Source organism: Coffea arabica, chromosome 7c, assembly GCF_036785885.1.
Source record: "Coffea arabica cultivar ET-39 chromosome 7c, Coffea Arabica ET-39 HiFi, whole genome shotgun sequence".
Lineage (NCBI taxonomy): Eukaryota > Viridiplantae > Streptophyta > Magnoliopsida > Gentianales > Rubiaceae > Coffea > Coffea arabica.
In genome coordinates this window covers 9178660-9191487 of record NC_092322.1, presented here as the reverse complement: position 1 = coordinate 9191487, position 12828 = coordinate 9178660, and the positions used below count along the sequence as shown (strand labels likewise).

Sequence of the window (12828 nt, the reverse complement as noted above, 5' to 3'; positions counted from 1 at the left end):
TGTTTTTTGAAAATCCAAGATAGATGTTCTACCTAACATAATTCAGTGGCAGCCATTGACTGCAGAATTGACAGCAAAACCTGTCACAATAGGTTTCAATATAGAACCAACCACAAGCAAGCAAGAGGCACCAAAGATAATCCCAGCAACAGCTTAGGTAAAGTGGTAAACTGAAGATGCTTGCCAACATTGGTTTCCTAATATCTGTTAATTAGAGAATTTGAATGATGAAAATACAACTCAGGTGTATGCAGGATTAATTCCATACACATTATGCAGAAGAGTTAACTGTTTGATTAATTCTTTATTTACTACAGGAGAGATAAAAGACAGCATGTAGCCTTAAGTTCAGATGCAGATGAAGAACAAGCTTGTGGCAGGAAGGATATGCTCTACAATATCATTATGAACTGAACTACAATCGTGCGGCGTACCCTATAGTCCTAGATCATTGCTTGGTCAATCACATAAATATGCAGGGATGAAACAAAACGTGGCGTATATTTGCTTAAAAAGAAGTATCATCATTGTTGACAACGAAGCATGGCCTAGTTAAGATGTTTCACCCGTAACTGATAGGTCACAGGTTCGAATCATCACGGGGGTAAGTAGGGAACCACTATTGATCCTCTAAGTAAGAAAAAAAAGAAGTATCATCATTGTCAACTTACCAACTATAGAGAATGAGAAAGTTAGATACCCTAACTACATGGCAGAAAGCATATGTGTAGCTTTCTTCTTAACAGAGGACGTTACACCATCCCAAAATTCATGTTCAGAACTACCACTCAAGAATCAAATGAAGTAATTTAACAAAGCATCTACATCAAATTCTTAAAATTGACAAGTATGTGTCAGAAACATTCATAACTAATGTGGAAAAACATCAATTCAGATCATTGTATCTCTTCACATCAAAATTGAATGAGATACAGGAGTGGCTTCCTTGACTATGAAATACAAGTTTTGTAAGTATCTGTATGGATACAAATTATCAAGGGGGGCAAAAATGAACCTATAAACCAACAACTAATACAAAACTTCCCATATCAAGGGAAGTGGGCTTGAAAGAATCATACATGCAACATTGAAGCAACTAGAGCTGAAACTCATGGAAGAATGTTTTTGCTCCTCCATGCTTCTGGTTTCCTTAATTAACTAACTAAACCAAAATTGCATCACGACAACCTCTGTTGGGACTCAATGAGCAACGCGTTCAACATGATATGTACAGCAGCTTCATAAACAATTCCATCATAATGCATCCCATCTACTGTACATGTCCTTCCACATCTGCTACTCAAATAGCGAATATCCAATAAGAAAAGAGGTCCTCCAAAATTCCGCACTAGCTTACTTTTGTAAATCTGCTCATCATAAGCATACCACATTGCATCAGTCATCTTCGCTCTTTTCTCCTCTGTATTCAAAATCGAGTTTATCAATGTTGGCATCCTGAGCCAAAACATAAGAGGTGAGCGAACTACTACCGGCCTATCCTCAAATTCAAATTCTGGAGTAACAGGTAAAAGTGGCATCAACGAATCCTTCAACCTGCTCACTGAAACACCATAATCAGTTGCATTATTCATGTGTAACATATCCCACAACCCTGACCCAATCACAAAAACATCTGGATGGTACCTTTTCTCCCTAAATTCAACCATCAAATCCGTCAAGTTACTAACATATGGCGCCCAGATAAAATCCAACTTCATCCCGATCACGTCCACAGTGGTGCGGTAATCACTATGCCTCTTGAACAAATCCCCTCTAACCCTTTCTATCTCGTCCAATCCCATTAATAATTCTAACAAAGAAACCACCATCAACCTCGCCTGTGAATCACCAGCAACAACGACCCACGACCCGTTTAACAAATCAGAAGCATCAGATTTACTCAACTTCTGAAACTCACAATCCACTACACCCTTATTAGAATCTACCCATTTCCAAGACTTCTTTTCACTAGTACTGTCATTATTTCTAGAATCTTGATTATGAAATTCAATTTCGTGTAAAGAGGAAATGCAAGAATCACGATTTACAGAAGAAGCTACAACAGTTGGTGATGAAGGCAAAGACGATGATGATGGAATAAAAGCGGAAAAAGAAGGAAAATAAGGGGTTAGATGAACGCCTACCGCAAGAGTAATGAAAAGGGCACCGCTAAAAAACAGCATTTTGTTGCGACTCAAGTGCCAACCCGCCATTCCCATGGGTACAAAGAGTACTATACAGGCCGCCAATACTCCAAATTGGACGGCCCCTAACATCATTTCCGTGATTTCTGATGTGGGTTCTTGATAATTTTCACATTTGAAGCGGCAAAAAAAGAATCAAACTTCTGGGTTCCAATCCTTGTGCTTATTTGTCTGGGGCACTCTAGGGTTGGGATGCGTGGGGAAGGGGCAGAGGGCTGTGGATTGTGAGCTAAGGGAGCTTTCTGGGGGTGATGGAAATGCTACAACTACAGAGAGAGAGAGAGGGAGAGAGCGATAGATAGAGTCTGTGTAAATTTGGTGCTTGAAGAGGCTTTCCTTCTGGTAGCTGACAAAGATGGCCGAGGAAGGACGGCCTGAGGAGGATGATGGAGACTTGCTACTTGCGACCTTTGCTTCCGATTTTTGCTTTCATTGGCTAATGGATTTTGGGCTTTTTGCCATTTTAGGATCGATTTTTTTTTTTTTTGGGTCTAAAATTTTGTTGTTTTCTCTTTTATAGTGAAGTTTTTATTGTTATTTTTTAATCCTAATCAAATTACTGACAGAATCTGCAGACCGCACTCTGGTAGACGAACAACTATTAAATATGCCAAATTCGAGTAATGTTAAATTTTAGAAATTTTTTTTTTTGAAAATACCCTTATAGCTAGTTTGTGAGTTGAGGATAGAAAAGAAAAGAAGAGAAAGGATAAGTTATGTGAGACAAGAAAGGATAAAAAAAAAATTTGTAAGCTTCCATCAGTTTTCCTTCGCTTTCTGCCCGTTTTGGTCAGAAAATTTTTGCACTGTAGCAGCGCTTGGCTTCTCTTCAAGATCCGTTCGTTTCTTTTCTTTTCCGTCTCACTAAAATCTATCTCCCAAACGTGAAAAGTTCACATTTCCCTTCCTTTCTTTTCTATTCCTTTGAAATCTGAACTCTCAAACTAGCTATTAGAGATGAAGAGAGAACCAAGGGTGATAAAAAATGTTAGAATCAAATAATTAGTTGCACTATTTGTAAAAGAAAAATAGTGTTATTAAGACCTCACATAGTTAGAATCAAAAAATTTTAGTTGCATTAGTAGAACGTGTATAATGAAATCTCCAGCAGTGAAGTTTGTTTCTACATGTTTTCCGCTTCTATTCAAAGTACGGGAGGTGTAAGTAAATATTTTTAAACTACAAGGGGTGCATTTAAGAAAACACTTCATCACAAGAAGTGGATGAAGAATTTGCACCATATTACATGACACACCACTCAATAAGTGCTAGTAGTATTAGTATGTACATTCCCTTTTTCCCTAAGATTTTAAACATACCTCGAGGCTTGTCCTAGTTAATTGATTTTCTTGTTGCAAGATTGTGTTAAAAAATAACAAATGTAGCAAGTACTAGGGAGAAAGGATGTCTATGGAAAATAAAGATATATGTCAATATAAATTGATTTAATGGATAAGAACGGATCGTGTTTTCGAAAATGGGATCGTGTGCTTGAATTAACTGTTGACATGAAAACAATATTGATGGGTGATTTGTAAGAAATTTTATAAGCACATGTAGTTTTGGGACATGCTCTCGCATATTCGTTTGTTTGAATCCCATCGTCGACAGGTGATTTATAAGAATTTTTATAAGCGGCCTAAGCGCGATCGATAGTCTCAAGAGACGTGTCCTCATGTGTTTAAATATCACCGCCATATTCTCATGTGTTTGAATCCCATCACCAGTGCCTGTGTGTGAAATGCTGTACGGTCCGTTTTAATGAGCAATATATAAGAGCCGCTGTACACCTAAAATACGGGGGGCATGCCCTTACCGGTGGTCCTAAAAAAATAAGGATCCACTGTGCGAACTTAGAAACGTGGGATGAGACTCGACTCCTTGACTTAGTCCGAGTCTTTGATTATTTGTGTTTGACAACTTTGGGGTTTAACCCGGACATCACGAAACTGATTGAAGAGCAGCTGGTTTAAGCGCCCCCCCCCTGAGGCTCGACAGAAAAAAGAGAGAGAGGTCAGAGGAGTAATTGTGGAAGAAAAAGAAGAAGGAAGAAGAAGAATTGAGCGGTGAATCAGTCAATGGGAAGTAAAACAGCAACGGAAGCCCAGAAATACGTATGGGAAGGAGCCATCCCTCTTCAAATCCATCTTCACGAATCTGAAGTCACCACTCTTCCTTCCCCTTCCCCTGCCCTGGTACCTTTCCCCATTTATTGCAATTTTTATATTTTCCCTTCTTTTTTGATCTTTTCTATATTTTGTTGAGTGTTTTTTCTTTCCTTGCTTTTTCGGGGTTATGAGTGTCTCCTAGACTTTTCTTTTTTATAGACTGTAATACTACAAGAATATTCTTGATTGATCTCTTAATTAGTATTGATCGTTGTATTGAGCTTAATGGCAACCTGGTATTGATGGGTTTTCACTGCGCTAAAGCGTGCCATTGATGACTAGCATGTAGAATAGCTACTGTGTATATTCCAGCAACTAGAATGTAAAGAGTTTTAGAATATTCTTATCTGATAAATGCTTTGATCTGCGATTATGCCCAACTGGATTTCTTAGGGATGCTTTTCTAAAGGAAGAATTTTTGGATACTAAAATGAAGGGATGATATTTTTATCAGTGCTAGGAACAAGTTTTAAGCTTTCATTGGACCGTAGCGGATGTAAGATAGTATCTACTAAGCTTGTAGCTTGCATGAGTGGCTAATACTCTTAGTGTGAGTGTAAATGTGACAATATACTCAGACATTCTCCGTAGTGTGAACTCTTAGCTGGGCGGCAGCTACAGTAATTTGACGCACTGGGAACAAGCTGCAGCAGTTTGATAGGAGACTCTTACCTCGGACCATGTTTTTAGACTTTTCCCTTGTCTCTTCCTTGAGATTTGTCAAGACAATGTCTTTTGTGCTGAACTCTTAAGGGAGTGATGTTTGTGTATTCACAGTTTGTGTATGAAGGACCCCTGATGAAATTTTATTCATTGCTAATCATAAATATAGTTGGCTGCCAAACTCCTTGCAACCCCACTTCTTCTTTAAAAGAATAATACTTCCTGTTATTAGTCTTTGACTTTAAAATTCTGCATGGCTTGCCGAAGATGAGAACTACGATGGCTCTAATTTTGATGTTTCTGTGCCAATTCAAGAGTTTGTTCTGGGTAACACCAATTACTTGAACAGTGGAGTATTTCGCTTGGAGATGATAATGAGATTTGGTTAGATGTAGCCAATCTTATAAGACTTCTGCTTAATTTCTTTTACTGCATCCCAGTAGCATTTGCCGTTTTGGTTTGAGAATCCTGCTCAGGCGTAGCACCTATTAGTAAACCTTTGGCTTTGTAAGATGATTTTGTTTTCCTGATGAAGTAACAGATCCAGTTTCTCTGTTTCAGATTTTGGCTCCTCGCATAGGATATCTGCCTCTCTTGGTGCCACAAATTAAACCTTTCTTCAGCAGTACGCTTCCTCCTGGTTCTGATACTGTCTGGTTTGAGTACCAAGGATTGCCTCTCAAATGGTATAATGTGCTTTACATGAACAAGTTTTAGTAGATGGCTTCATTTCTAGTAGCATGGATAATATTATCATAATTGTATTCTTTTGAAACATCAGTCAATGTAAATATGCTGATTTGCAAGTAACATGTACCATACCACGAGTAAGTCACTTGATAAAAAATTATACTTATTGGCCTTGAAGGATATATATAAAAGCGTGCTTCTTTCATTGCTTTATTTGGCACTTTGTGTCACCTCTCAATAGCATACCTAATATTACAGTTTATTACCATTTTCTCTTTCCATAAATTATACTTGCATGCTACTTAACCTATTGGGCTATGGTCTACACTACCTGTTAGACCATGGTGATGAGTAGGAGACTCTGGAATTGATGCCTATCCATGGTGATGCATTCTGTTTCCTGCAGTATGTTGCACAATCGGGGTGGTGCGTAAGAAATTCAGAATGAAGAAGAATAAAAAAATCTAGTAAATGAGGAATATTTTACAATTTGAACTCAATTACTGTCACTTTCTCTTGATTAAAACTTCTACCAAAGCTCTTTCACACTCGAGTGCATGGTTATGGAAAAAGAAGAAGAGTAATTTTGTTATTTACTACTGTTTTTTCTCAATTGGAAATGTTGTTTTGTATGACATAGACTATTTTTATTGTTTTATTTAAAGTTTTCTGTCCAGCACTGGACTTCTCATGTCACCATAGCGTAACTTTTGCTTATCAACATTATATTGACTAAATAATGCATATTCTTGGTAGCTGTTATTTGGGACGATCACTGTTTCATGCACATCGGCACAAAAACTTTTTTCTTAATTGTATAAGTTTTCTTGAAGGTATCAGCTTATCTTTCATTTCTCTTAACTGAAATTTTCATGCTTTTTTCAGGTATATTCCCACAGGAGTACTTTATGACCTTCTTTGTGCAGAACCGGAAAGGCCCTGGAATCTCACGGTATATGTTTGCCATTTGTATTTCTCTGAAATCTTATAGACGTTTATACCATTGGTTACACTTTATTTTCATACTTTGGAGTTTATTAATTTGCTTACATCAGACAGATAACTTACATATTCAATTTTATTGCCAAATAATTTTTGTGGTCAGAAGGGTTTTCTGCTCTTTTGGACTCTTCTGAAATGTCAAAGGAGAAGATTTGGCTACTTTTTGCTATGAATTAGTTTGTTACTTTATTATTGTTGCATTAAAAATACTTGTGTAAAGTTTTCAATCTTGTGCTATTATGCTATCCTTTTAAAGCATATAGCGTATGTCGTTTTTTATATGAAGAAAAGCAAGATAGTTGCATTAAAATGATAAAAATGCTGCTAGATACATCTCCTTGTTTAGCCACATAAGTTGTCGAAGTGGCTTAATATCTAATACTGCAGAATGCGTGAACGTATTCTTACCACCCATTTGGTTTGGGGGAATCGCCACTATGGAATGGGTTTTGATGTCTCAAATCTCTTACATGATGGTTGGTTGACACCTATAGGTATGACTCTATCACTATGGAAGAGCCAAAAGTGGTCAATGGCCATTACTGACCAAATTGGACACTTTCATTTGGATTCCATAATTTTAAGCATTTTATTTTTAATAAAAAAAGTAAAGGCAAAAGCACAACAGACCGCAAGCCTTCATCATTCTCTGTCTTCTCCATCTACATTTTCTTCTTTTCTCTCGTCCCTTCTTGCTCCACCCTTTATGGAGCTCTCTCTTCTCTCAATTCAACATCCTGACTATAGAATATGGGTGCTGCCATGGTGGGACTTTTTTTCTTTGTGATTTAAACTCGAATTTTGGTAGATTCAGAGAATTTGGTAACCAGGTAGTGTTGCCATGCATGGATTCTGTTCTTGATTTATTTGGAAGAGCCGTGAATCTGCCATGAGTTGGAGGTGGTTTTGAACCATTTTTGTTGGGTATTTGTTGATTTTGTTGAAACATCAAATCAAAGGGGAAAATTGGATGGAGATCTGGAGGTTATGGAGATTTGAGGTAGAGCAGTTGATGTTGTGGAAATTAGTCCATCACAAGCATTTGATGAAGGGCTGATGACTAGCGGGACTATAACTGAAGGTCTCAACAGAGAACAGAGCCATAGAGGCGATAACCACCCCCCCCCCCCCCCCCCAAAAAAAAAAAAAAAACCCAAAAAGGAAAACCTTAAATATGCTGATTCCTATACCCGATACAAATACTCCCAAACATCAGTTTTCAGCAAAAGGAATCCCACGTAAATCCATTGTTATTGAGGGGTCATAGTTGTTGCCATTGCCTAATGTGACCAAACGGGTAAGTAATTTTGTTGGGTTGTCAAATAACAACTTGGGGTCAGCTTGGCATGTTGCAATTGCAGAAAGATTTAAGCTACTTACTTATTCTGTAGAATTTGGTTTTGCAATAATTTTCCTTATGCTGTTGCAGGTACATTTTAGAGGATATCCAGGAAATATTCTAACTCCATGTGAAGGTGAAGATAGTGTAAAATGGAGCTTTATTAATTCATTGAAAGAGGTTAGGTATAGTATCTCTTTAGCTGTTTCTATGATGTTCATATTTTTCCTAGAGAATTTAATAGAAAATTTGTCATTCTAGCTTTCAGTTGGTTTACATATTATTCATCCTTTTTTCTTTCATTTGATCATGGATTGTTTATTGTCTTTGTTTTGTTATTGTGGAGCCACACAATTTTCCTCTTCATATAGGTTGAACCACATTTCCTTCCATGGCTATATTTGCAGTTACATACCTTCTTTGTTCAGTTTCATTAAATGTACTTTAGTAATTCTGGTGGATTGAACATGATGTCAACTTCCATAACATTGTCGCATTTAATGTAGTAGAAAAATTGGAAATTTGATGAATAGAATGGAAAATGTGGTCCTCTATCCACAAAAATAGGAAATGAATGGGCATGACAGCAAAAAATTATATTTGTGCCTTACATCCAAGTAATAGTAGAACAAAATAATTTCAATTAGATTTCCTCTAATATTTAATTAATGATTGTCTGGCACTTCTGGAATGAACTTGGAGATATCCTCCAAAACACACAAGAATGCCAGAAAAAAAGGAAGATATCTGCATTGGATAAAAATGTATTCTGGAACCTAAGTTAGTCTGGTTAGTATACTTCTTAATTTCTTATTGCTTTCCAAATGATTTTTTATTTTCACAACAACTCTTTAAGTTTCAAGCATTTTGTGCCAACCTAAATCTAGAGGGTTCCTGAATCTTCTGCAGGCAGCGTACATAGTCAATGGTAACTGCAAAAATGTGATGAATATGTCACAATCTGATCAGTCAGAACTTTGGCGCTCTGTCCTTAATGGTATTGTACCACACCATTAGCTTTCTTGCTTCTGAGTTCTTATTTCACACCTTTGCATTCTGTTTTAACATGATTACACTGTACTTGATAACAATGTGGAGCAAAAGCACAGGTCAGGATGAGGATCGTGATTTTAATAATTTTTTTCCTTTTTCTTGGGCGCCCACAAAGGTGGGTGGGAGGTGGCACATATCTAATCTGGTTGCATACCTGAATCACGTGAAATTACCCAGTGCTTTTTTGCTTTTCCCTTCCCTTTGAGGTTGACTGAGACTTCTTTCACGAGATATATGTTAGGAATGTTAGGCCTTGAAATTTACAAATTGATCTTCATGAAAGCCAATGGGACGGAAAAGATTCAAAGCTTAAATTGGCGCAAGATAACATGTAATATTGAAATTCGGATCTGTTGGTTACTTTCAGATGATTATTATAGATTCTGAGTGTCCTCTTTTGAATTGTCCATTGTACGGTTGATTATTCACTATTGACGTTGGAGTGGAAGTTGATTATTTCCATTCCTTTTCATTGCTTTGTTTTCAAATGTTTTGTTGTAGGGTTGCATGATAGTTGTATTGTGTATAAGATTTAAACTGTTATATCTGTCTTATCTTTCTGGAGTTTTAGATGCTAGTGTTATGGCATCGTGACACGAAAGTGGCCCGATTATCTTAAAATTATAAGTTTCTTGTAGTTATCCTATTTGTTTTGCTTTATATACTAAATCAGTTGGATTTCCTTTATGTTAGGCATAAATATCAGTAGATAGATAGATATCATTTCTTTTACAGCTTTTAATTGAAAAGGAACTAATACTTTGGCTGTTGTAGAAGAAGTGCAAGAGCTTTATTCTGATATTTTTACGTGTCTTATTTAGATCTTAGGATAATGAAAAATCACTAGCTACTTGATGAAGTGGGAACTACTCTACTTCTGAACTTGTTAATTTGTTAAATTACATTTTCTTCTGAAAAGAATCTGATTCCATCAATAAATCATGGTCAGGTAACTTGGAAGCCTATATCCGGGTTTCATCAAAGCTGAAACTTGGCTTAGGTGGAGATGACTTTTCAATAAAGTTGAACACATCCTCTTTAAAATATCGGCAAAGTGCTGCTGATGCAGAAGCTAGTGCAACAATTAAAGCAGGTGAGAAGATTTGAGCATGTTCAGATTGGGTATACATGACATGTATGTAATCAAAATAGTGCATGGCATTTCCCTGCCTCCCTTAGTTTTTCAGATATTTCATTTCACACGCTTTAGCTTGTATTTATAGATCACCATACTATGCTTTTCTTCAGAACTTGCTGGTAATCTAGATGGACATATGCTAATTTTTTCAATTTCAGGTTTCACCATTAGGTTTGGTTAGTTGATGTTTGCTATGTCTAAGTGCTAGCTTCTCCTGTGATGCCATTTATCTGAAATCAGGCTGGTATGGGGTCCCTATTGCAACTGATAAAATAGAGGAACAAAAACATGCTTCATTCTGGTTTGAGATATGGTCCTTTACTTGATTTGCAGGGAGGAGGATAGAAAGTAACTCATATCTGTTTTTACACATTTTTTGGTCATTTGCATCCTTCACCTTCAATTTTGTGCTCTGGCAGGTAGAATTCCTATTAGGTTGTATGTTCGACGTGTCAATGAAGATTTTGATGATGTGGAAGACGCACCTCTGGTTGATAATTGGGATAAAGTGTCTTATATAAACCACCCGGTTGAGATTCATGACAATGGTAATAAGAATTCTTGCTTTAACATCAAAGATATTCATTCCTAGGTCTACTCAAAGCTGGCAAGTGAGCTCTTAACTTCATCTTGCAAATCATTACCCATGGATACCTTTAAACCTTCTAACACTGCCCATGGATGGTATGGTTTTAGAGAGAACTCTAGAAGGTTATAACTTGGGTAATTGGAGGTTAGTTTGTTCAATCTGTCATGATTCCTTTGTCTTGATTTTGGGGCTGAACATGCATGCAAGTTTTCCATAAGAAACTTTTGCTTTTGATGTCTTTCATCTTGTGATTTTGATTCCTGAAAATTGTGATGTGGTAAATTAAGTCTTAAGATTAAGCATAAACTAGTTTTCCATGCCTGATTTTCCCTGTTAACAGCTTAGTTTTGGCTGTTGCTACTTGCTCAACATCCTTCAGGCAAATAACTTAAAAGAATTGGTTAATAAGCCAGTATGCTGTTCTGGCAATGCTATGGAGTAGCCATATTATATTGCTCAAAACACCATTGATGGCTATTGCTAATACAAGGATAGTGGTTGCCTATATTTTTTTTAGGTGGCGGAGGTGGACAGTCTTAGTTGCAGCGCTCCAGAATATGTTCACTATAGTCTATAAGGACCACACTAACAAAATTATGCCTAGCCACATCATGTTCAAACATCCCTGTATTCAACATCCCTTCCATTTTGAGTCATATGTAACAATGAGAAACTTAGCACACAAACTATAATATATTAGTAATTAATTACCCGTTAAACTAGGAGGACATGTTGTCTATTCAAAATTGTTCCTTCTTGTTCATTATTATGATAACAACTTTGGTCATGGCAAATAAGCACTTGCTATGTACATCTGTGACTGCAGGGAAATGCTTCACATTGGGCGATGCTGTCAAAGCCCTTCTTCCAGAGCTTTTTCCTGACAAATCTTTGCCTAATGATAGCATGTCTTTGCCTCAAGTGGAGGATGGAGAGGGATCAGCATTAGAAGAGGCAAGCGACACAGGCAGTGCAAGAAGTCCAGAAGATACAGGAGAATTAGTGCGTGAATGTCAGGATTCCTGCTCTCTATCAGAGACGGCTGATGTAAAGCTCATTCGCATTCAAGGAATTGAACCAAAGTTGGAGATTCCCTTTGCATGGGTGGTAAACAACTTGATGAATCCTGAGCACTTCCTTCATATTAGTGTATATGTCAGAGTTCAAGAACCAATTACCGTATGATATGGCATGTCTCTCTTCATACCCTACCCAAGTCTCCCCGTTGTATTTTTTCTCTCACATTTTTGCAAGCGTAATTCTTTTGTTTGGCTGTACAGTGTACAGAACAGTTAAAAATGTGAATGGATTGGTTCTTTGCCGATTATTGGTCATATACAACTTCATCAGTTGCATTATCGCTTGTGAAATTTCAGCAGTGCTTTGATGGTTTAAGCTCTTCCCCTAAGTTGATTGCCTCTTCTAATTGTCAGTATATCTTTTGCGGTATAATTTGATGTTAACAGCTGCTGTCCCTATCTTCTTGGGGACATGCGTCACATGAACTGCTCTCATTTAGGACCTAAACTGCAGCTGTCTTGCTAATCTTGCGGTTAACTTCTACTGCACACGGCTAGATGCCGAAAGCCACTAGGCTACACTTTTCATCTGAGATATCTGACCAAGCAAAGCATAACCACATAGAAACTGCGAATGTTCTCATTGGTTTGCCCTCATAAAATTTTCCAATGTTGTATGGCTTTTTCCACATTGCAAAGTTATGCTGGGATACTTTCTATGTTTCAAGGTGGAGAAGAGTTACGTCCAAGATGGGGAGAAAATGGCTGAGAAATTGAGGGCAGTGTTGTGGGGTTCTAACTGAGAAAGAAATTATTGACAGAAAGCAAATGGCCTTGTAATATCTGTTGTCATCTCAACGGGATGAAGCTCGTAATGGCAGCCAGTGTTTGTTCTCTTTTGGGGTGATCATCTTCTGTATATTGTACCCCAAACGGCTCCCCTCCCCGCCAAATAAAAAAGGG

At 37.3% G+C, this 12828-nt stretch overlaps 2 protein-coding genes across 3 annotated transcripts; one reads left to right on the top strand and one right to left on the bottom strand.

Annotated features, from left to right (window-relative positions):
* Positions 1-831: 831 nt before the first annotated feature.
* LOC113699320 (protein ALTERED XYLOGLUCAN 9-like) lies at positions 832-2676 on the bottom strand. Its single transcript, XM_027219605.2, has one exon. It carries the CDS (start codon positions 2277-2279, stop codon positions 1179-1181), a length of 1101 nt encoding a protein of 366 aa, XP_027075406.1. The 5' UTR covers positions 2280-2676; the 3' UTR covers positions 832-1178.
* A 1437-nt stretch (positions 2677-4113) lies between these two features.
* Positions 4114-12204, top strand: LOC113697759 (autophagy protein 5-like). 2 transcript variants are annotated; one of them, XM_027217341.2, is made up of 8 exons: positions 4114-4399; positions 5597-5721; positions 6611-6677; positions 8157-8246; positions 8976-9063; positions 10069-10212; positions 10677-10805; positions 11673-12204. In XM_027217341.2, the coding sequence occupies exons 1-8, from the start codon at positions 4283-4285 to the stop codon at positions 12029-12031; spliced, it is 1119 nt and encodes a 372-aa protein (XP_027073142.1). In that variant the 5' UTR covers positions 4114-4282; the 3' UTR covers positions 12032-12204. The 2 variants fall into 2 exon arrangements, with proteins under 2 accessions (XP_027073142.1, XP_071913744.1); XM_072057643.1 differs by lacking the exon at positions 10677-10805.
* The last annotated feature ends 624 nt before the right edge of the window (positions 12205-12828 follow it).

Excerpts from the sequence above, each read along its gene's own strand:
- LOC113699320 (XM_027219605.2), bottom strand. The coding sequence starts at position 2,279 with ATGATGTTAGGGGCCGTCCAATTTGGAGTATTGGCGGCCTGTATAGTA.
- LOC113697759 (XM_027217341.2), top strand. The coding sequence starts at position 4,283 with ATGGGAAGTAAAACAGCAACGGAAGCCCAGAAATACGTATGGGAAGGA. Across the intron at positions 4,400-5,596 it reads CTTCCCCTTCCCCTGCCCTG|ATTTTGGCTCCTCGCATAGG; the intron begins GTACCTTTCCCC and ends TCTCTGTTTCAG. Across the intron at positions 6,678-8,156 it reads AAAGGCCCTGGAATCTCACG|GTACATTTTAGAGGATATCC; the intron begins GTATATGTTTGC and ends ATGCTGTTGCAG.